The sequence below is a fragment of the Hippocampus bargibanti genome, linkage group LG19 (genome assembly GCF_051943395.1).
Source record: "Hippocampus bargibanti isolate YZ-2025 linkage group LG19, ASM5194339v1, whole genome shotgun sequence".
NCBI lineage: Eukaryota > Metazoa > Chordata > Actinopteri > Syngnathiformes > Syngnathidae > Hippocampus > Hippocampus bargibanti.
In genome coordinates this window covers 3,962,502-3,986,937 of record NC_142752.1, presented here as the reverse complement: position 1 = coordinate 3,986,937, position 24,436 = coordinate 3,962,502, and the positions used below count along the sequence as shown (strand labels likewise).

The 24,436-nt window shown below is 36.3% G+C and overlaps 2 protein-coding genes across 3 annotated transcripts; one reads left to right on the top strand and one right to left on the bottom strand.

The window, feature by feature from the left end:
* Window positions 1–2,932: 2,932 nt before the first annotated feature.
* Window positions 2,933–14,730, top strand: slc22a16 (solute carrier family 22 member 16). Of its 2 annotated transcripts, XR_016118524.1 has the most exons (10): window positions 2,933–3,101; window positions 4,622–5,098; window positions 6,038–6,155; window positions 7,575–8,139; window positions 9,785–9,912; window positions 11,416–11,525; window positions 11,622–11,721; window positions 11,833–12,008; window positions 13,806–13,864; window positions 14,653–14,730. XR_016118524.1 is itself a non-coding variant. In XM_089022597.1 (8 exons), exons 1-8 carry the CDS (start codon window positions 2,974–2,976, stop codon window positions 11,995–11,997), a joined length of 1,791 nt encoding a protein of 596 aa, XP_088878723.1. In that variant the 5' UTR covers window positions 2,933–2,973; the 3' UTR covers window positions 11,998–13,792. The 2 variants fall into 2 exon arrangements, 1 of the variants encoding a protein (XP_088878723.1); XM_089022597.1 differs by lacking the exons at window positions 13,806–13,864; window positions 14,653–14,730 and having other exon boundaries at window positions 11,833–13,792.
* Window positions 14,731–15,734: 1,004 nt separating this feature from the next.
* On the bottom strand, window positions 15,735–24,207 carry rnf217 (ring finger protein 217). Its single transcript, XM_089022598.1, is given in 8 exon segments — window positions 15,735–16,061; window positions 16,914–16,985; window positions 17,089–17,192; window positions 18,949–19,046; window positions 20,367–20,531; window positions 21,997–22,221; window positions 23,130–23,669; window positions 23,672–24,207. Coding segments are annotated over 8 exon segments (1,605 nt in total). The 5' UTR covers window positions 24,014–24,207; the 3' UTR covers window positions 15,735–16,002.
* Between the last annotated feature and the right edge of the window lie 229 nt (window positions 24,208–24,436).

Genomic DNA, 24,436 nt, shown 5'->3' with positions numbered 1-24,436 from the left:
TTTTTTCTATGTATTTAGTGTTTTGCTTCATTTTTTTATTTATTTCTTTTCTTTTTTAACGTTCTAAAAATGCGTGATCCTATTTTGTTTGGCCCGATTATTTACATTCTGTTTTGTTTTGTCCCCCGTAAAAATATATAAAACAACCTATACTACCACCCAGTGGCAGGAGGTGAGTACTACAACAACAAACTGCCTATGGATGATAACTTCCAGGTACACTGTACTTATCGCTACTTCATAGTTGAAAATAATAATAATACATTTAATTTATAAGCACCTTTCAAAACTCTCAAGGTCACTTTACAGTCACATGATAATTTTTTCTGTGGGTGAGCAGCGGCAGCCAGACGCGCTAGCGTTCACTCAACCCGGAAGTAACAAAGTAAAAAAAAAAAACTACATTCCAAATCCATGTGTATATGTTGAAATGGGTAGCTTGGTTTAAGAAACTGACCACTTTGTGGACGTAAATGACCTTGCACATTATATTTGGCCATTCCACCTGTCGAGACATGAGATTTCCCATGATTCAATAATGCAGCCCATTTATACAAATTTTTCAGTAGGATAGGTTTATTTTCTGGACAAAAATATATACCATCATCTAAGCGTGCTCCCTTCCGGAGCCACATATCTGTTTCAGGTTTGGGAAATTGTTGCATATCACGTAAAATGGCCCTATCTAGAGTAGGAAAAAAAAAATCATCAGAAATAAGGAAAACACGAACAGTGCCAGCAGCAGCTTGCTTAGCAACTTTGTCAGCGAAGGCATTGCCTTTTTAGACACAGCATCAGTACCGGAGGTATGCGCTGCGCATTTGCAAATGGCTAACTTAGCGGGCAATTTAATGGCTTGCAATAGATCAATCAATAAGTGCGCGTGAGTAACAGATTTACCAACGGACGTAACCATACCTCTATTATTCCAATATTGAGCAAATGTGTGTGTAATTTCAAACGCATATTGACTATCTGTATAGATGGTAATACTTTGATCCGTCATCAATTTACAAGCTTCAATAAACACAGTACAGTGAGACCTCAATTTACGAACTTAATTGTGTTCCCAGACAGAGTGTGTAAGGCGAAAAGTGTGTATCTCAAAAAACAAATTTCCATAGGAAACCATTAAAATGGGAATAATCTGTTCCCGGGTTTCCATAAAATATACCTTTCAACTAAATAAGCCTTAAAACTACACACAACATACCTTATTCTATGTATAATAAATGTGCTTTTGTATTGTAATGAAAGAAATACACTGCATTGTATCATAAAGTCACTTTATTTACATTTGTGATGGTCATTTTGATGGAATGGTGTTGGTGGTCGAAGGTCAAAGGGAATTGCTGTTTGGAAAGAGAGGCGCATTACGTGACGACTGTAATTAAAGAAATAAACTGTGCTGTAAAATAAAGTTTTATTGACCTTTTTGTTGGTCGTTGATGGCTTATGGAAGGAGAGTCACCTTCCATAAGGACTGTTGGTAACTTAACCTCTGGTGCTGTTCGGTCGTGTGCTTCCGCCGAAGATCACTCCGCCAGCCGTGGTGGGTGTGTATTATGAAAATAGTCCTTATTATAAGGTTTAATTTTCAGAAATTTGACGTTTGTAAGACGAAAAGTTTGTAAGTTGAGGTGTTTGTAAGTTGAGGTCTCACTGTAATTTCAGCTGCTTGTGCAAAATAATGTTGGGGTAAAACATCAGCTTTTAAAATGTGATCATACGTAACTACAGCATAACCAGTTCTTGTCTTTCCCAGATCATCCTTTCGTGATGAACCGTCCACAAACAAAGTATAGCCTACAGTTAAAGGCGTGTCCTGTAAGGCTGGCCTACTCTTAGCAGTTAATTTGATAATAATAATAGTCTAATTTGGTTGAATAGTATGCTACGGGACGTAACTTACTACAATGCATTTGGGTTAGGACAGATGTCATAAAATGTCCTTTGCAATCGACCATTTGGTAAAAGGTTTTATTATAGTCAGGCAGAGCACGTGTAGAAGTGCTCACCAATGCTCGTTTGAGATCACAAAAGGCCTTTTCTGCCTCAGGAGTCTTTTTTTTCTTCCACTTCTAAATTATCCCGCGGGCCTGATCCAACCTACTTGGGGGCCGATTCTGGCCCGCGCCCCGTATGTTTGACACCCCTGGTCTATATCGACCAATGTTTTTTTTTTTCCCCAACAAATTGAACCCTCAATCTTCTGATGTTGACATTTATCACACATTTCAATGGTAGTTTTCACAACATCAATTTTCAAATGCAACAAATTAATTCAAAAATTAATTCATCAATTAATTCAAAAATTAATTCATCCGCCCTTGCAGAATTTAACTGTATTTATTTTGCCAGAGGACGCCGCCGCCCTTGCAGAATTTAACTGTATCAACAGGCAAGTCTGCCCTCGCGCGAACTTTAACTTGTCAACAGGAGAGTCTGCCCTCGCGCAGACTTTTAACTGGTCTTTCCTTTTACCTGATAGAGTCTAGAATTGTCAGGGTTTTACACTTCGTCGCCTAACTCATTCTCCCTGAATACCGCTATTTTTATTTCTCTTGTCACACATTCATTCACACATTCATTCTTTAAGTCAAATATTTTACTCACGTCACCGTGTGCCTGGGTCTCCGTCAACCTTCGGATCCCAGCCCGAGAGGGAGGAACCAGTTCCGAAAAGGGTATTGGTTGCCGATTCCAAATAATTTAGAACCCTCCCACCCCAACACTAATTACAGTGACTTTTTATTTTTTTTTTTTATAAAACATGGATAGGTGAGGTTGAAATTTATAGTGGAGAAGGGTGTTTTATAACTGTTCCTTTGTCTGAAGAGTAATTTGCTCTTAGAGCTGCATGGGGGGGGGGGGGGGGGGGGGCATCTTAGTGTATCCGTGTGTGTGTGTGTGTGTGTGTGTGTGTGTGTGTGTGTGTGTGTGTGTGTGTGTGTGTGTGTGTGTTAGAGAGAAATGCACCCTCCTCCCACCCACTCACCCTCATCCAAGTCAAAGTGGCCACGCACACACAAACACGCAGAGAGCAAACTCTCCAAAATGACGATAGAGAGGATATTTGATGAGCTTGGACATTTTAAAAGGTATGCGAACTTTTATTATTATTATTATTATTATTATTATTATTATTATTATATTTTTTTATATTTTAACTCCCACCGCTTTCAATGTTGCTACTGTAGATTGCAAATTCCCCCATTGTGGACTATTAAAGGCTTACTGATTCAATGTTTTTATTATTATTATTATTATTATTATTATTATTATTATTATTATTATTATTTTTTTTTTTCTTATCTTTTCACTACCACCCCTTTCAATTTTGCTGCTGTAGATTGCACATTTCCCCATTTTGGAACTATTAAAGGCTTACTGATTCAATGTTTTATTATTATTATTATTATTATTATATTTTTATCTTATCTTTTCACTACCACCCCTTTCAATTTTGCTGCTGTAGATTGCACATTTCCCCATTGTGGATCTATTAAAGGCTTTCTGATTATTATGATGATGATGATAATGATGATTATTATTGTTATTATTTTTGGTCATGAAGGTGGTATTTATTATGATTATTATTTCTTTGTAATCTGTTAGAGACAGTTATAAAACTATTTGCAGTCTACTAGTTGTATTTCTATATTTATTATTATTATTATTATTAGTAGTAGTAGTAGTATTGTTATTGTTATTGTTATTATTATTGTTACTATTACTATTATTGCTATTATTACTATTATTTTTACTACTATTATTATTATTGGATTGGATTTGATTGGATTTGCCTTTATTAGTCTCACAGTGAAGAAATTTACATTTCATTATTATTATTATTGTTACTATTACTATTAATGGTATTACTCTTACGATTATTATTATTATTATTATTATTATTATTATTATTTACACTGTCTCATGTTATCCAGTGCAACAATTCAGTAAAATCAAGTGGATGTTTTGCACTGGTCAACATATAAGGGACACCTCATTCAACGGCATTGGCAAGAAAAGAAAAAAAAACAATACCTGAACACAAAACATTTATTTTTGCTAATTGTGTTTGTTTGGTAGGAATTAATGAGACGGGGGGGCTCGAATATTGAGCTTCAGTTAAGATCCAATAAGTCAGGGGTGTCAAAGTCATTTTTTGCCGCGGGCCACATTGTAGTTATGGTTTCCTCTCGAGGGCCGTTATGAATTTGGGGAACCCATTAGAATGTTTAAATCCCTTCAAATATTACATATAGAGCACACAGCAAATTAATGAATAACTCGTTTTCAAATGTGAAGTCAAGAATAATGACTTTTATTGTGGTTGACATCCAAAAATATGAAATTTTGGCTCAGATTTTAGCAATCATCATGGAATTTAACAAGTTTGATTTGCTTTCGCGGGCCGAAAAAAAATGATGTGGCGGGCCGGATTTTGCCCGCGGGCCTTGACTTTGACACCTGTGCAATAAGTGGAGATTACTGTGGATCTCAACCACCTGTTTGGTGGGTGTTAAAAGAAAAAAATGTACACACCTGTATTCCTATAATATAATTTTTTTTGTGATTCAGTACATACAAAACATTTTTTTTCTTCTTTTTCTTTCAGGTTTCAGGCCTGCGTATATTTTGCAGCCGCCTTTCAGGCAACGGCCTGCGGGATCCACTACCTGGCTTCCGTCTTCCTGGTAGAGACGCCCAATTTCGTCTGCGGACTTCCCGCCAACGTCACCGACGTCTTATTCGGCAACCTGAGCGGCTCCAATCTGGTTGACTTCCTCCCCATCTTCAAAGCCGATACTGGACCTTTGGTGGTCAGGACGCCGGACGGCGATCAATGGGAACTTAGCCGATGCCAACGGGCCTTGCGGTTGCGCCCCAATGATTTTACGTATGCTTTTAACGGCAATAAATCGGTGGAATCGTGCGATGGGGGTTTTGTTTATGATCACAGCGAAGTTTATCAGAGCATCGTGACGGATTGGGACCTGGTGTGCAACCGAGCTTGGCTAGCCAAGCTGTGCCAGCCCACTTTTATGTTGGGGGTGCTCGTCGGGGCGCTCGTATTTGGGGATATTGCTGATAGGTAAGCAGTAGCTTCATTTTATCACAATCATGCTAACGCCATTAAAGGACAACCGATGTCTCCGGACAAGTTGTGTCCATAATTTGTAAAATGGCTTCAAATGACTTCCACTGAGCGTATTTTACAAAGATTCCAGCGCATATAGCTATATTTTACATTTTAAGACGCACACTGAATATTCCAGAAGTCTTGTTTTGGAGTTGGTGACGAGTCCTCACCCTACGTCACTGAAGGAACGCCCCTGACCGGAAAAAAGGACACATTGTAGCAGTCCTTCCATCACGTCAATGCATTTTGCTGTACTTGTTTGGTCTGAAAACTTCGTGTTGCACCAAAAAGAGGCAGAAGAGGGCGACAAAGCTCCGTGTAAGGAATTAATCAGCCTGTGGAAACGGGCTGATTAATACCTTACGTGGCTTTGTCGCCATGTTCTGCCTTTTTTTGGGTGCGACATTTCCCACCGCTGATACCTCAAAATGACACGGAATAAATTCTTTAATCGATTGTAAACATGTATGCTTTCTTCTTCAGAACTATTTGAATCAGATTGATAACTGGATGAGTAACAAGAAAGCATCTTTTCCGAATCTGAAGCCATAGTTTTGATTCTGGAGCAAGGCAAGACGTCTTGGTGTGACACCACGAAAAAGTGGGCGGGACCTCCTGAAACTGGCCACTTCCGGTTTCAAATTGAAGTACTTTTTAGTCATTTTTATTGTTTTGCATTTGACTAAAAATATCATACTTATACATATTTTTGACATTTTAGATGCTATAAAACGTTTTTCTGATGTCATTTAGGAAACAGAAAAGTGACGTCGGTTGTCCTTTAACTGTCCACTTTTGTGAACCGCTGTCCCTGTAAAACCTTAATCTCCTACTTTTTCCCCAAGTAAATGTTTTATCCAACCCTCCCGACTTCCCCTTTGGTGTCCTCAGAGTCGGTCGAGTGAAGATCCTGATGTTCACCAGCTTCTGTCAATTTGGACTCGGGGTGTGTGTGGCCTTCTGCGCTAACTACTACTACTTTGTGGTTTTCCGCTTCCTCTTAGCCATGGTGAGTTCATTACTGTCCCCCCGACCCCCTCCCCCAACCACCCCAACCACTCAGCTGTTGTTTTTCACACGGTCACTCTGATAGTGTTGACGGTGTGGGGACCACATGTGCGATTATTCCCCGCCCCCTTTCTTGACAGTGTTTTTTAAATGTATTTATTTATTTTTTTAAAGCCACATACACACGTTTTTGAAAAATGTGTCCAGTTGGAACAAGATGTATTTGACAAATGGTATTAAAATGAAATCAGTAGGAACAAAATCTCAAACAAAAACAGTCATCAGAACAAAAAGGTCCAAAGTAGCAAACAAAACCATGACAAAAAATAAAAATAAAAATAAACCAATACAAATAATAAAAATAAGAGTAAACCAATAAAAATAAACCAATAAAACTATACAAATAAAACTGTACAAATAAAACTACAAATAAAAATAAACATATATAAAAAATACTACTACTATTACTACTACTACTACTACTACTACTACTACTACTACTACTACTAATAATAATAATAATACATTTAATTTCTTAGTGCCTTTCAAAATTCTCAAGGACACTTTACAGTCACGGCATAAGAACTTTTATTGTTTTTGTGCGGGTGAGCGGCGGCAGCCATTTGCGCCAGCGTTCACTCTACCCGGAAGTGACACAGCAGCAAAGTTATGAAAAGAAGAGGAAAGGAAAGAAAAGAAGTAGAAAAATTAAATACAGGAGGTACTGGAAAGTGACAAGACAAAAACAAACCTGATAGGGTGAAAAAAACAATGAGCCGACACTGAATTGATCATGCTGGGAGTCCTTTTAACTCATTCACTGCCAGATGTCCAAAAATGTGTCCACTCCAATGCCATTGTTTTTGTCATTGTTACTTGAATTCCAGGACACACAGAATATTGAATTTTTCCGGGTTGAGTTTTCCGGGCTGGCGCGTGTGGCTGCCGCTGCTCACCTGCAGAAAAAATATCCTGTGACTGTAACGTGTCCTTGAGAGTTTTGAAAGGCGCTTATAAATGAAATGTATTATTATTATTATTATATTATTATTTTAGGACTACATGAACATTAAATGCAGCGTTAGAAACCTTAGATTCTCTTTCATAAAAAATAGTTAATTCCTAAATGATATGGGTCTGGAGTTATAGAAGCTTGAAATGAGGGTGGCTGTACAAAATACAATGCAATACAAATATATTGGTTTATATAGCGCTTTAACAACAGCTGAAGCAGAAACAAAGCGCTAACATGGAAAAAGGGGACATGCTGCCCGCTTGTGGAAAAGAAAAACATTGCACCGCTTTATCGGCACCAAAGCATAAAAAAAAGAACAAATTCGGGCGCTCAACGTCATATTTTCAATACCGAATAAATTCGTGAATGGCAGTGAATGCGTTAAGCTCCGCCTTCTCCCACCAGGCATCCAGCGGCTATCTGGTGGTGGTGTTCGTATACGTGACCGAGTTCACCGGCATCAAGGTCCGCACGTGGACCTCCATGCACGTTCACGCCGCCTTCGCCGTGGGCATCATGGCGGTGGCTCTGACCGGCTACCTGGTCCGCGTGTGGTGGATCTACCAGATCATCCTATCGCTATGCACTTCGCCCTTCTTACTCTTCTGCTGGAAGCTCCCCGAGACGCCTTTCTATCTCATCGTCAAGGGCAAGTACAAGGAGGCGCAGAGCTTACTGGACAACATGGCCCGCGTCAACAATTTGGAGAGCCGGTTGAAGGTGGAGGAGCTCCTGGAGGTGGAGGAACACAATGGCGGAGCGCTGCTGGGAAAGGAGGATGAAGTAGAGGAGATGGGACGAACTCTCGAAAAGAAGCTTTCCATCTTGGATTTGTTTGGAAGCTGGAGAATGGCCGGGCGCACTTGTACCGTGTGGGCCATCTGGTTCATCGGAAGCCTGGGTTACTACGTCTTCTCGTTGGGATCCGTCAACCTGGGGGGGAACCAGTATCTCAACCTCTTTCTTGTTGGTAAGGAGGCTTGCATACATTTGTATTCAATATATTTATGGTGTATACAGTGAGACCTCAACTTACAAACACCTTATCTTACAAACTTTTTGTCTTACAAACGTCAAATTTATGAAAATTAAACCTTATACTGAGCACTATTTTCATAATACACACCCACCACGGCTGGCGGAGTGATCTTCGGCGGAAGCACACGACCGAACAGCACCAGAGAAGTTACCAACAGTCCTTATGGAAGGTGACTCTCCTTCCATAAGCCATCAACGACCATCACAAAGGTAAATAAAACTTTATTTTACAGCACAGTTTATTTCTTTAATTACAGTCATCATGTAATGCGCCTCTCTTTCCAAACAGCAATTCCCTTTTACCTTCGACCTTCAATGCCATTCCATCAAGCCATAAATGACCATCACAAATGTAAATAAAGTGACTGTATGATACAATGCAGTGTATTTATTTCATTACAATACAATATCACATTTATTACACATAGAATAAGGTATGTTGTGTGTAGTTTTAAGGCTTATTTAGTTGAAAAGTATATTTTATGGAAACCCGGGAACGCATTATTCCCATTTTAATGGTTTCCTATGGGATTTTTTTTTTGAGATACACACTTTTTGCCTTACACACTCTGTCTGGGAACCAATTACGGTCGTAAATTGAGGTCTCACTGTATATGCTATTTTTTTCTATTGGAATACAGTACAGTAATCCCTCGCTTCTTCACAGTTCACTCATCGCGGTTTCAGTACATCACAGATTTTTTTCAGGGAAAAAATACTGAATGTACATGGCTGCAGCGTGATTGGTTCCAAGCGCTGATGTTTAATTTGTCAAATAAAGTGCTTGCCTTGATTAGTGATTGTGGGGGGGGGGGCGTCCCCAATTTGCAGATTTTCACGTGTGGTTCTGGTCCCCATTAGACACTATAAACGGGGAATACTATAAAACGGAATAAAAAGTACGGACAGTGATACATTGCTACTTCGTGGTTCAATATCGCAATGTTGATGCATCATGGAAAAAAAATTCAGGGTAAAAAAAAAAGCAGATTTTCATCTATTGCGGGTGGTTCTGGTCCCCATTAACCATGAAAAACAAGTTTTCTGACAAATTTAAATAAAAAAATACAATAAGGTTTTAGAATAAAACAACATATCTGAATTAAACTAATTTAATGAAAGCCTAGAAATAGCTAGCTATATAGCTAGCCAGATAGAAGATAGATAGCTAATATGTTTCATGACGCAAATAGCTAGGTAGCTAGCTATATAGCAAGATAGATAGATAGATCGCTAGCTTGTTCGATAGCTAGATAAATAAATAAATAGATACATACATGAGTAAATACAATAGCTACCTAGATAGCTAACCAGCGAGATAGCTTGCTCGATATCTAGCGAGGTAGATACATAAATGAGTAACTGAAATAGCTAGCTAGCTCGCCAGATAGATAGCTAATATAATAGCTAGCTAGCTAGCTATCTAGATCGCTTCTTTTCGCCTTTAAGTCCCTGACCACCTCCAAAAATGACATCTGGTTATTGGTGGCGTCCCATTTAGCGTTCGCAACGGTGCGTCTCTCTCTGCTGACACAGGAAGTGCTGACTCTGGTTTTTTGTTTTGTTTTTGACAATAGGTGCCGTGGAGCTTCCCTCCTATCTAGTGGGCTGCTTTGCCATGGACCGCATTGGACGCAACAAGACATGTGCCCCGGCCTTGTTGTTGGCGGGGGTTGCCTGCGTGCTTATCATACTGGTCCCCGCTGTATGTAACAAACGTGTGTGTGTGTGTGTGTGTGTGTGTGTGTGTGTGTGTGTGTGTGTGTGTGTGTGTGTGTGTGTGTGTGTGTGTGTGTGTGTGTGTGTGTGTGTGTGTGTGTGTGTGTGTGCGTGTTTGTGTGTGTGTGTGTGTTATTTGACTGTCAGGTCGTGACTGAGACAGCAAACAAAAGTCAACCTTGGAAAAACAGAGCCACAAACGTCAAAAGCCAACACACTAAAGGCTGAGTTTCCATGGCAACAGTTCAACTTAGCGGTCGTGTCGTTGATAACGTGACACAACGCGTGCTTTCCTGGCAAAGTAATAAAAGACGCGGATTTAAAAATAAATCACCTCGGTATGAGGATCAACCCTCCCCGAGTGTATTTTTAGCGGGACGTCGCCCAAGCGCAGGTGTCACTGTCCGTTTCTGAGGTGCCCTGTGACCTACTTTCAGTTTCTCCAAACATTAGCAGTTTTTTTAAATGATTTACACTACGTGTTTATTTTAAGAAAAAACACATAGTTTCGCTGTAAAGTCTGCTAGCTTGATGCTAGCACATAATTTCTCAAAATAATACATGCAGGCAGATAATATAACAATACTTAGAGGTGGGCATTCTTTATCCTCTGCAAAGAACCACTAGCATGACTGTCACTTTCATTTGAGTAGTTATACTGCTCCCTGGTGGCCATGTTGTGCACGATACAGTGTGTGATTTTAGAGGTGGGGGTGAAATCATCATCATCATCATCATCCATTTCATTTCTAAGCGCCTTTCATCACTTTTGGGATAGAAATTCCAAACTGGAATTTTTTTTAAATCTAAATATTAGACAAATATGTATTTTTGTTCTGAATGGAATGACTAATTTTCTTTGAAGATAAAGTTTAGGGTGTATATTTCAAGGTATACTTTGTGTGCATTATCCTTTTAATAATAATAATAATAATAATAATGATAATGACGATGATAATAATGATGATAATGATGATAGTAATAATGAAAATGATAATAATGAGAATAATAATGACAACAACAATAATAATAATAATAATAATAATAATAAATTTTATTTCAAGCGCCTTTCATCACTTTTGGGATAGAAATTCCAAACTACATTTTTTTTAATCTAAATATTTGACAAATATGTATTTTTGTTCTGAATGGAATGCCTATTTTCTTTGAAGATAAAGTGTAGGGTGTATATTTCAAGGCATACTTTGTGTTTGTTATCCTTTTAATAATAATAATAACAGTAATAATAATAGTAATAATAATAATAATAATGTAATAGTAGTAGTAGTAGTTGTAATTGTAATATTAATAGTAATAATAATACTAATACTAATACTACTACTACTAATAATAATAATAATAATAATACATTTTATTTCAAGCGCCTTTCAAAGCTCTCAAGGACACTTTACAGTCACAGACAAGTATAGATACAATAATAAATAAAATACAATTATAAATAGAATACAGTGTTTGTTTTATTTTGTAGGATATCGAGGCCCTGGCCATCGCTCTCAGCATGATCGGAAAGTTCGCCATCGCCATCGCTTTCGGTCTCATCTATCTGTACACTTGTGAGCTTTACCCCACCATCATCAGGTAAACGCTAAGTATTTGCGTAGAGTATCGCTAAGTATTAGCATAGAATATTTCCCCACTTTTACTTTTTAATTTTTATATTTTTTTGGTGTTTAGGTCTCTGGCGGTGGGTAGCGGCAGCATGATGTGTCGCGTGGGTAGTGTGGTGGCGCCGTTTTGCGTGTACCTAGCCGACGTCTGGATCTACCTGCCTCAGGTTTCCGCTCTGAATCCCGAGCAGATTTTAACTCTATCCTTGTCACGATTACCTCATAAACGCTCAATTGTCATATTTTTGTTATGTGGTCTTTTCCGAATGTGTTGTCAGCTCATCGTAGGTATCCTGGCTTTCATTATCGGAATCCTAACCTTGATGTTGCCCGAGACGCTGGGTAAGCCCCTAACGTCCACTCTGGAGGAGGCGGAGGCTCTAGGACGAAGCGACAGGAAGAAAGATGCGGCATGTGGGCTGGAGATGAAGCAGCATGTGTGAGAAAAACTAAAGTACGATTGCTCTGGTTAACAGTAAATTCGAATCGTTTTGACACGGGTTAAAAAACAAAATCAGGCACATTGATTTTAATCAATATTTTCTTTTTTTTTTGTTGCCTTTTTTTCAACCTATAAAAGTCTATGCACTATTCCGTGCATTGTAATTTATAGCCATGATACTTCAACATAACCCTTTCAGAAATTACTCAATATATTACTAAAGGACAGCCTAATATTAATATTTGAAAGTCATTGTTATTATAATGAAAACTTGATGTTCTTTAGGGAAAAAAGAGGGCAGATTCGGAATCAGTGCAAAAAAAGTTATCTCGAAATACATGTATTTTAATTACAGGAAGGAATTTTAGACAAACCAAAGCTCCGCCCATTGAAAATAGTAATACTTTGCTGCCCTCTTGTGGAAGATATAGGGAACCACATGCTGTACGCATAATCGCATCGCAGTATTGTCAATAACTGAAAATAAATTGATGATAATTATGAGAAAATGAATGATTACAAATTAATTAATGAAAAATAGAAGCATACGTCCTCCCCACCCCAATTTTTATTTTATTTTATTTTTCTTGGCAAAGGATCATACAGTTATGACCTGCCAAATATTGCTTTTTTTCTTAAATTCTACTGTAATTCTCAGGGTAAATACCATACTTCATTATGTTTAATTTTTATGTTCTGCTAAATTATCTGTTCTTATTTTAGGAATTATTAAAAAAAGGTTTCAAAGTAAGGTTTTGTTTCCTGTTTCGTTGTTTAGTTTGTATTATACTGCCCTCGCGTGGCCATTGTGCGCACATTCGAAAAAAGCACTATGGCAAGTACAGTTCACACGTATTTTGTTTTAATATTAAATATGATCGTTTTTTCGTATTCAAAACTCTTTGCAGGTTTGTTATTTTTGTGTTATTATTGTTTATTGCTTTTGTTGATAATGATTATATTAATGTTGGTTGTTATAGTGAGGCTTTTGCACTTATTCCAATGCAAAAATATGATTTCAGATACTAGTGTTTGAATTACAAACATGGCTCTGGATCAGATTGAACGACAATATCAAGGCACCACTTTAATTTAGAATTCAGTTTGGGGCAATGCGCTGGACTTTATTTTGACACCCGTTGTGGTTTTTTTTCCCGCTTCTGGACGAGTGTGTAAACTTTGGACCAAAACACAGCAACCACATAATATTTTACTTGATATGCTTGTTTGTAAGTGTTTTTGGATAATAAATTACCAACGTGATTTAGATGGTGGGGCTTTTTTTTGTCATGATGGCGGGTCTATCAATCGCGTCACACACAACGTTTAAAAGTAAGGTTTTACGAAGGTTAATGTTGCCAATTAAGGTTCCAATACAATGTTGGGGTGCTAAAGTACAAACTTGTGTCATATTGTATTATGATTGTATTATTATTATTATTATTGTTGTTGTTGTTATTGTTATGTTTGAACGGCATATTATTTCATGTTAAGATTACATTCCGTTGATGATGACTCCTGATTGGCTGTTGTAGTCAGCGAAATCCGGAAGTGATTATATTGCCGATAATAGTGTTTTTTTTTTCGATTGTTCTTTCACAAAATCTACGTTCAAACGGAATCAATCTCCTTTTGTCGTTTGGTGAAATAGAGCCATCCATTAAAAAACGAAGAAGCCGATGTACATTTTGGTATAGGTGTCATGTTCTGATACAGCATGTTTGCCATCGCTCGCCGCTGCAACGCACATGATAAAATTATCAGGAAGAAATGCAGAAACGTGGTATTGATTCGGTTCGTTTGTATCAGGTGTGTTGCAACAGGGAGAGATGGAAAACATGACGGAATGGTGGACCTCCAGCGTTCGGGTAAGTTAATGTTTGAGAACAAACCGAACTAGTTGAAGTGCGGGTCGGCGGGGGTTTTCACCAAACGCTTTTTTTCGTCCTAAATCTGTCTGCCCTAATCTCTTTATTTGAAAATTTAACTGTTTGCTGTACTTCCCGAGTCTGCTAACCTGCCACAGAAGCTCCCGAGACAGTTCTACAGAATTGTCATCAAATAAGTGCTGTCTTCCTCCATAACAGTCTAATTTGGGGCCACCACAAAAACGGAACAAAATCCGACACAGAAAATCCGACTGATATTTTAAATTTCAGGTTTAAAGGACGAAATAATAATTCAGACATTTTATTTTGATATGCAATAATCGATTCTTAATGAAAGTACGTTTGTTGACTAACTTGGGTGTCTTAGTGTCCACTTGAAGTTGCCTGGTTGCGGGTTTAACAACATACAATTAGGTGTAAATATCAACATTGCATATTTCACAAGCCTTTTATTTTAAAATACAATATACTAATTTAAAAGTACTATGGTTGAATACCTAAGAAAGCGTAGTGTAACCTTGAAATGTACCTCTAGCTTTCAACGCTATTTGGGGAGCCAAAGAGGAGCGTACATGTGATAAAAATCGAAATACAAATTGAAAATGATCAATTTTTACCAAAAAAACAGTTCCACTATTCGTCATATCTAAAAATAGACGAGTGAAAATATTTTTTCATGTTTATTCACGGTTAAAAGGTGTCTATGCATTATGTACTGAATCGATACGTGTCCACACAGTTCCCTGAAAAATTTCTTTTCTTTTCAGGCCAGACTCCGTTTGATGATGGAGGGCGAATGAATTCTTGAATGGAGCCTAAAAAGATTCAACTCAGCCCAAATTAAGCCAAACTACTGGAAATTCGTCGAAGGAACTCCGTCGCGTGCTCTATCCGGACTGGACACTGGTAAGGAGGCTCTCGTAGCCTTGACACAAACTCTCAACTATAAGGGACAAATATGTACTGTACATTACTCTACTTCCGTCCCAATCGCCGCCACCAGAGGGCGCCCGCCGTCCATTATTGTAACTCGAGTGCGTTAAGTGTGTTGACTCGTCCGTGCCGCTGTACGCTGCTGCCCTCTGTTGACCACAACCTGCAATTGCAGTTGTAACAAAACAGTCCAGCAAATGTCTCACCAGAGTGATGTAGTCTTTTATTCTCTTATTCATTGAAAGTATTGGTCACATGGCCGCTATATAAGACTTTCAAGATGTCTGTTGTAGTGCAACGTTAGTACAGTATTCATATTTGTCCATCGTATTGTATGTACAGGTCATTGAATTGTGAATAAGCTTTAACTTGTTGAATATGTGCAAAAAGTACAGTAATATTGGGTTGGGTCATTTTCAGCCGGTACATGGAAATTTCAGTGTATTTTTTTTATAACATACAAACGGCCATTTGCAATTTTAACAATAGGTACCGTTTCTACCAACAACATTAAAAAAAAAGTTACAATAAATGACAGGCCTCCGAAATTGTAATTCCGAGAAGAATAAAGTTGAAATTATCATTGTTTGGATTTTTTTTAGTTGAATGTTTTTTTTCCTTGAAACTATACTAGAAAAAAATATAAAGGACTTTTGCAACTTTTTTCCGCCATAGTAACATATTTTTCTCATAACATGACGACTTTTCTTGTAACATTTTTTTTTTGAATGCCATTCCAAAATTTCTCACCACTGCAACACGTCCACACATTCCATCTTATTTCCTGTAATATACCAATTTATTTCTTTCCTCCTCCACCTTTTTTTTTGCTCTTACATCACAACGTCCCAATTTTAAATTTTGCGAAACATTTTGACCTATTTTTCTCTATCATTACTTGCTAACTTATTCCGTGTTCATTTTTCCGACCCCGCAGTCTGGCTTTCCAATGAAGTATTTTGTGTTAAGCTTAATGACAGATAATGTATGTTATGCGTGTAGTTCCTGTTGGCATGACTTCTCAGCTCACACACCTGTATTTCTAAATATAACCCATGGGACTCAGAATAGCTACCGCTTGGAATTGCTGCCGTTTTGGCAAAATGTGGCAAAAAGGTTCCGCGTTCCCCGTAGTTCCCTGAGTACCATCTCATTTCTACTTTATTTTTGCACTCCGATTGACGTCAAGAGCGCCGTTTCGTCCTCTTTTTGTACACGTAGTAGACTGGGTAGGCGATCACACCTGCACACAAACGCACCGTGAGCACGCTGGCGAGAAAAGTCGTAGTTTGATCATACGCAAAGCCAAAACGTTTAGGGTCATGTTTTTACGTGATTGTGAAAAAAAAAAAAGTTGTCATAGAAAAAAACGTAAAAAGGGATTAAAATAATCATAATATTTTATATTATATTTAATAGTATTTTGTTTTTCTACTTTCATTCCTTTCATCACTTTGCTGCTGTGAAATGTAAATTTCTCCACTGTGAGACTAATAAAGGCATATCCAATCCAATCCAATAATAATAATAATAATAATAATAATAATACATTACATTTAAGCGCCTTTCAAAGCTACCAAGGACACTTTATAGTCACAGACAATACTATAATAAATAAAATATAATCACAAATAGAATGCAATCAATAAAATACAATTATAAATAGAAACAAGAGAGAGAGAGCTACACAGAAAATGAAATTTTAAATAATAATAAAGGTCTCATCGTTCCAAAATAAAGTAATGTTTATTTTTGTTTTGGGCAAAAATTACATAAATAAAAAATATGACTAAAATTCAGATTAGTTTATTAATATTTAGTAGAAATAAAACAGATTAAGTTAATTTATGTTATTTTTTTCTGAATGATTTTTAAGATGGGCCTTGTTACCAAAATTTAACCCCGCTTATAAATATTAATAATCAAATTTCTAGACATAAAAAGCCAATATTTCCATTAGTTAAAAAAAAACCGCGATATTTGTACAATGAAATTGGACACTTAAAGATTTAAAGAAAACAAATAATCTTATTTTCCCCAAATTAAATCTTCTGAGAGTGCATTTTCCAGTGCGACTCAAATAGCAAGCGGTTACCTATGACGAGGGCCACGGCTCCCAAGACTAGCACTAGTAACAGGACCAGTGGCGCCAACAATAACTTGACACCTGACCCACAACCACAACAAACCATCGCAGCACATTTTACAACTCAGGGTGGGGGAAAAACAACAACACGCACAGGCAAAAAGAAACAAAAAAAAAAACTCACCGCAGATGGAACCCCTGATAAAGCGTCTTAGATGCGGCTTCTCTGGCAGATAGCGATACTTGCAGCCAAACACGCTTAGGTTCGACGTGTGATCCCCGAAATACCTGACCTCAAAAGCAAGGGGTGGAAAGGATGAAATTCATGTGGAAAAAATGAGAGCCACTGACCCCAAAACTATTTATTTATTTATTTATTTGTTTGTTTGTTTGTTTGTTTATTTATTTGTCTTTATTTATTTTTATCATTTATTTGTTTTCATTTATTCATGCATTTACTTATGTATGTATGTATTTATTTATTTATGTATTTGTTTATTTATATTCATTCATTCATTTTTGTATTTTTCATTATTTTTATATATTTATTTGTATTGATTTATTTATTCATTTATTTATATTATTTATTTATGTCTGTATTTATTTATTTATTTATTTATATTCATTTTTGTATTTTTATATATTTATTTGTATTGATTTATTTATTCATGTATTTATATTATTTATTTATGTCTGTATTTATTTATTTATTTATTTATATTCATTCATTCATTCATTTTTGTATTTTTCATTATTTTTATATATTTATTTGTATTGATTTATTTATTCATGTATTTATATTATTTATTTATTTACGTATGTCTGTATTTATTTATTTATATTCATTCATTCATTCATTTTTGTATTTTTCATTATTTTTATATATTTATTTGTATTGATTTATTTATTCATGTATTTATATTATTTATTTATGTCTGTATTTATTTATTTATTTATTTATATTCATTCATTTTTGTATTTTTCATTATTTTTATATATTTATTTGTATTGATTTATTTATTCATGTATTTATATTATTTATTTATGTCTGTATTTATTTATTTATATTCATTCATTCATTCATTTTTGTATTTTTCATTATTTTTATATATTTATTTGTATTGATTTATTTATTCATGTATTTATATTATTTATTTATGTCTGTATTTATTCATTTATTTATATTCATTCATTCATTTATGTATTTCTCATTATTTTTATATGTTTATTTGTATTGATGTATTTATTCCTGTATTTATATTATTTATTTATGTCTGTATTTATTTATTTAGTTATTTATTTATTCATGTATTTATATTATTTATTTATGTCTGTATTTATTTATTTATTTATTTATATTCATTCATTTTTGTATTTTTCATTATTTTTATATATTTATTTGTATTGATTTATTTATTCATGTATTTATATTATTTATTTATGTCTGTATTTATTTATTTATATTCATTCATTCATTCATTTTTGTATTTTTCATTATTTTTATATATTTATTTGTATTGATTTATTTATTCATGTATTTATATTATTTATTTATGTCTGTATTTATTCATTTATTTATATTCATTCATTCATTTATGTATTTCTCATTATTTTTATATGTTTATTTGTATTGATGTATTTATTCCTGTATTTATATTATTTATTTATGTCTGTATTTATTTATTTAGTTATTTATTTATTTATATTCATTCATTCATTCATTTTTGTATTTTTCATTATTTTTATATATTTATTTGTATTGATTTATTTATTCATGTATTTATATTATTTATTTGTCTGTCTGTATTTATTTATTCATTTATTTAAATTCATTCATTCGTTTATGTATTTCTCATTATTTTTATATGTATATTTGTATTTATTTATTTATATTCATTCATTAATTTATGTCTTTTTCATTATGCAATCAGATGAGGTTAATCTTGAGTTAATGAATTTGTCATTCATTTCACACGTTTCCCAATGAATGTCAACATTGTTTTCATGCACTGAATGACGTCGGTCTTTGCAAAAGAAACGTTACCTGAGTTGACGGTATCGATCGCCACAGCGGTAACAAAAATTGGTGTTGCACTGCGTGCACACCATGTGATCGCATCCTTCCGTGCGCTGGATGTGGATCTACGCACAAATACGGACAGCTTTCAATCCATCCAGGGTGCACAAGTGCGCCATTAATGCCCCCCCCCCCACCCCCGCTCCCCACTCGGGTTGTAAATGGGCACTAAGCCCAACTAAGTGCAAGCTGACAACAGCTTACTGGACTTTGCAGTCAAACAAACAAGAGAGCGAGCGGTTTAAGTTCACTCTGGCGTTGGCTAGTTTCTGCTTTTAGACGTGTGTAACATAATTGAAAATAATAATACAGTGATACCTTGGCTTGCGAACTGAATTGGTTCCCAGACAGAGTGTGTAATGTGAAAAGTGTGTATCCCAAAAATTAATTTCCCATAGGAAACCATTAAAATGAGAATAATCTGTTCCCAGGTCCCCATAAAACATAATTTTTTACTAATTTAAACAGATTATTTTCTTCCAGACAGTGTTTTTTTTTAGGTGTTCAATTACTTTACGTTTTTCGGCGTATACTTCCGCCTTCGTCTGCACTACTTAACACAACTAGCAAAAACGACACAAAATATACCTTATCGTATGTATACTAAATGTGCGATGGTATTATAATTAAAGAAATAAACTGTACAGTATAATAAAGTCATTTTATTTCACTTTGTGATGGTCGTTGATGGCTTGATGGAATGGAGTTCATCAGCATTAAACACTTGATGAGGAACGTAACCTTCTTCTTTCTTGAGGAATGATCCCTTGTAGGTGCTTTCTCTGTGATATTTTTATCTAGTTCCTCATCAATTGTGTTCTTTTTAGCTGGGTTGATAGCTTTTTGCATCAAGTGTACAGATGGCTTGTGCGGGTTGTTTGTGGAGCCTGATTGATGAGCTATTTTAACCTTGCAGTCTACACTCTGCCTTTCAACTATCAAAGTTGAAACTCTCTCTGTCGTCTGCTTGTCTCTTTAATGTTTAAACCACCTCCCCGCACTGCTGTGTTCTTGACCAATCATGCGGCTTTAACAAAGACTAGGGGCGGGGAATAAAGGACAAAAACAGTCGGTTGCCATTTTACTGTCATCGCGTACGACACATCACTCATTGAGCAGCTGCGTGTACGAAAAAAGTTCGTATGCCAAGGTAAAATGTTCATAAATTTAACGTTCGTAAACTGAAAAGTTGGTAAGGCAAGGGGTCCTCAATCGAGGTATCACTGTAATCATATTCTAATTTTTTGGGCCACCTTTTTGAGTACAAAGTGCAATAAGTAACATACAATATGAAAAAAAAGTGTCCAAAAAAATCGAAATATAGTGCAAATTTGTACAAAATAAAAGTCCGGCAAAATATAGCAAGGGGGCGTGGCTTATAATACCTTGCACTTGGGGCATTTTTGAGCATTGCGTTGTCCGCGCTCGATGACGCAGGCCCAGCTCCTCAGTTGCTTGTCGCCCTTGCGGTAGTCGCGGCATTTGATGCCCTGGTGCCAGGGCGCGTGGCACTTGAAGCACCACACAAACTGGCAGCTGCCGCACAGCACCTGCACCATGACAGTCATCGAGTGTCATTGTTTAATATTTTTTGCCCCTTTCAATGTAAAAATGTATTTATTTTATTTCTTGCAAATGTAACGATCCTAAATTTTAGCTTTACCGTTTATCGCCAAATCTTCTTCATTATAAGAATAAAGAATAAAGAAAGAATATATAAAAATAATATAAAAAAAGAATTAACAAAAGAACTAACAAAAGAATAAAAAATAATAAAAAATAATGAATAAACAATAAAGAATAACAAAAACTAAAAAAAATATAAAAAAGTTTAAAAATAAAAAACAATAATAAAAAAGAGTAAAAACAAAAAAGAATAAAAAGAATAAACATTAATAAAAATGAATAAAGAATATATAAAAAGAATAAAAAAAGAATAAAAAAAGAATAAAAAAAAAGAATTAAAAAAAAAGAATTAAAAAAAGAATTAAAAAAAGAATTAAAAAAAGAATTAAAAAAAGAATTAACAAAAGAATAAAAAATAATGAATAAACAATAAAGAATAACAAAAAAAAATATAAAAAAGAATAAATATAAAAAAACAATAAAAAAAGAGTAAAAATAAAAAAAGAATAAAAAGAATAAAAATTCATAAAAATGACTAAAAAATAAAATAGAATAAAAACTAGATCATGGATCATTGAAAAATTGATCATTGACCATTGAAGAATTGACAAAGGAAAAAAGGGAAGAAAAAAAACATTTTATTTCTAAGCACACTCTCAAAGACACTTTACAGTCACATGATAGGAACATTTTTAAGGCTGTAATCAATTTTTGGGTTGTTTCTCCTTAAAATACTACACAATTTCTACATCATGATAAAATATGAACACATTTATTTTAAAAAATATTAAAATTGCATTCTTAATTATACACCTTTTTTTGGGGACAATTAGTACATTGTATATTTTAGCTTAAAATACAAAAAAATCCCTTTCCATTCCTAACTAACCTATTTACGCCAATTCAATTATATTATTATATATTATTATTATATATTATTATAATATATATTATATATAATGATATTATTGTTAATTATATACTCCATTTCAATCTATTTGATACTCTGTTTTGATGTTATTTTGATTTTTAAAAAATTAATGTGTGTTTCTGTCAAAGGGTTAAAATAAATGAAATATAAAGTATACACAGCTGCAGTGCCTTGACTTATTATTATTATTATTATTATTATTATTATTATATTTAAATACAATCGGGTATTTGGCTAGATATATTTCTCCCTTGATAATGTTTATAATGGATACAGTTTATCATTATAATCAAAAATCTATTGACAAAAATCAAATGAAGAAATATTTCCCTTATTCACGCCATGTTTCATAACCAAAACATATATTTTAAAATTGTTTCATTGTTTATAAAAGAAGTGCGATCTGCATCGTCTGGCCCCAAAATGGCGGCTCCGCAATCCAACATTCCCTCCCTCACCTTGTACTTATTCTCGACGCGCGCGGGGCTGGAACGGCCGAGGGAGGTGAAGTGTCTACAGCGAGGGCAGGGCTTGGTGCTAGCGTCCAATTGACTCAGATCCAGGAAGTAACGATACCTCAGCATATCCTCGCCGGCGGCCAGGTGCGACACCACCGCCGCGTTCGCCAGCATCCCGTTGCACTCCGAGATGGGACAACGGATGCGCACCTTGCCCATTTGGACCTGCACAATCAAATCATTTGAATGCGTTTCAGGATTTGATGCAATTAAGCGTCAGGGAGACAGGAAACGGTTCATAATTCACCATGCGATTAAGTGTTACATAAATGGAAGTCCAGAAGTAAATGTCGGCCATTGTAGCAAACCTCCTTGTGCCATGAAGCACAAATACAAAGAACCAACACATTTTATCATTCTGGGAATGGGAAGGGTTCTGTAATTAGCTTTGCCCCAATGGATTATGAAAGCCGGTTTATTTTATTTATGTGTTTACATAACTCAAAAGTGGGGCGTATTCAGGAGTGAAAAGCTATTACAGGTCAGATTCACTCATGTGATGTTGTGATATTTTAAGAATAATATCCAAATGGATAGTTAGCTATCTGTCTATCTATCTATTAGCTGTGTAGCTATCTAGCTAGCTTTCTATTTGTTATTTATTCGCTCTCTACTGACTGGCTAGCTAGCGTTGTGTCTATTTGGGTGGCGTCCGGGTTGAGTGGGCGCGTGTGGCTGCAGTGCTCACCCACAGAAAAACTTATCCTGTGACTGTAAAGTGACCTTGACAGTTTTGAAAGACGCTTATAAATGAAATGTATTATTATTATTATCATTTTCTAGCTATTATCTATCTGGCTAGCTAGCTGGCTATCTATTAGCTATCTTCCCAGCTAGCTAGCGATCTATTATCTATTTATTAGCTAGTTATCTAGCTTTCTATCCATTTGAGTTACTTCCGGGTGGAGTGAACGCTGGCGCGTATGGCTGTCGCTGCTCTGCCACAGAAAAACTTCTCGTGTGACTGTAAAGTGACCTTGAGTTTTGAAAGACGCTTATAAATGAAATGTATTACTATTATTAAGAACTATTGTAATAAACAAATATAGAAGCCAAGCCCACTTGTTACCCACCTGGGAGGTGACGTACAGTGTCAGGCATTCGTCACACACCAACTTCCGGCAACATGGCAAGGGTGCCATCGTTTTTTCGTCAAGGCACACCCGGCAGGGTGGAGCTCCGGCGGTGCCATCCACGCCCCCCTGCTGCGATGAACGACGGCTAAAGGAAGACTCGTGCAAAGGGTTTACCAAGTCTTCCGCGGTGTGTAAAACGAGCTCCTCGCCCGACCCGTATATCACCTCGCTTATAACAGTGTCATGGTGTCGCTCGTTGGCGATGCAGTAGACATCACAGTAAATATGTTCTTTCGCGCTTGAAGTCGGGTCAGAAAGTATACTTGGAACACCGGTGTCACGTTTTTCTTTTTTCGAGTCGAAAAGAGAAAATATTTGAAGTCCACCAAAGTCAGACGAGGTGAATTCGGCAAAGAGAGGCTTGTTTTGTAACCCGGCCTGTCCCGGTCGTCCTTTGTCGTCGCGAACGGCGGCGTTGTCCCTGTGGACGGCCTCGGCACCGCCCTGCATCCGAGCGTCTGGACCGGCGCGGTCAGGGGGGACGCCGAAGCCAGCCAACTGCCACTCAGAAAGTCGACAGTGTCCTCTCCTTTGCTGCCCCCACCTCCTCCATTGCAGTTATTATTGTTGTTGTCCTCCGCAGCCACCTCTCCCTCGACTTGTTCATCCAGTACGCCCTGTTGTTCAACGCGTCGTTCTTTGTCGTCGTCCCGCAAGAACTTGCCTATGTCCAAATCATTTCGAAGCGACGCCTCCACTTGATTAGTTCCCAGTGACGATTTCACCTTCTCTTCCGCTTCCAAAGCACCGATGAGCGTCGGCATTTTACCACTGCGAGACTCATGACCGTCATTTTCCATCACCGGGCGCTCTTGACCCATTTGTTGCGCACGGCGTCAGTCCGCCGCATTGTCAAAGTCTCCTTGGTGGTCAACCAACTTCGGCACCAAAACAAAACAACTGCTCACGGCTTCCTGGTCGACGTCAGCAATGCTGACGTCACGCGTTGACTCTACTTGTAGTACCGCAAAACGCCCACAAGAGGACGTAAAAGTCACTCCTGTTTGTCACGTGACCTAGCATGATGAATTGGTGAATGTTTAAGTACAGAATATATAGTTTTAAATAGAACATATGGGTTATAATATTCGAAAAAGTATTAAATGAGGGTTTCAAAGTCTTCAAAAAATGAATTTTGAGCACTGCTATGTATTGATGTAATAACTTAAAGCGATCGTAAGGCAGTTTTTGGCTCTTTAAAAGTTTCTAGTAATTACAATTAAAGGTCAACTTCTACTATTGTT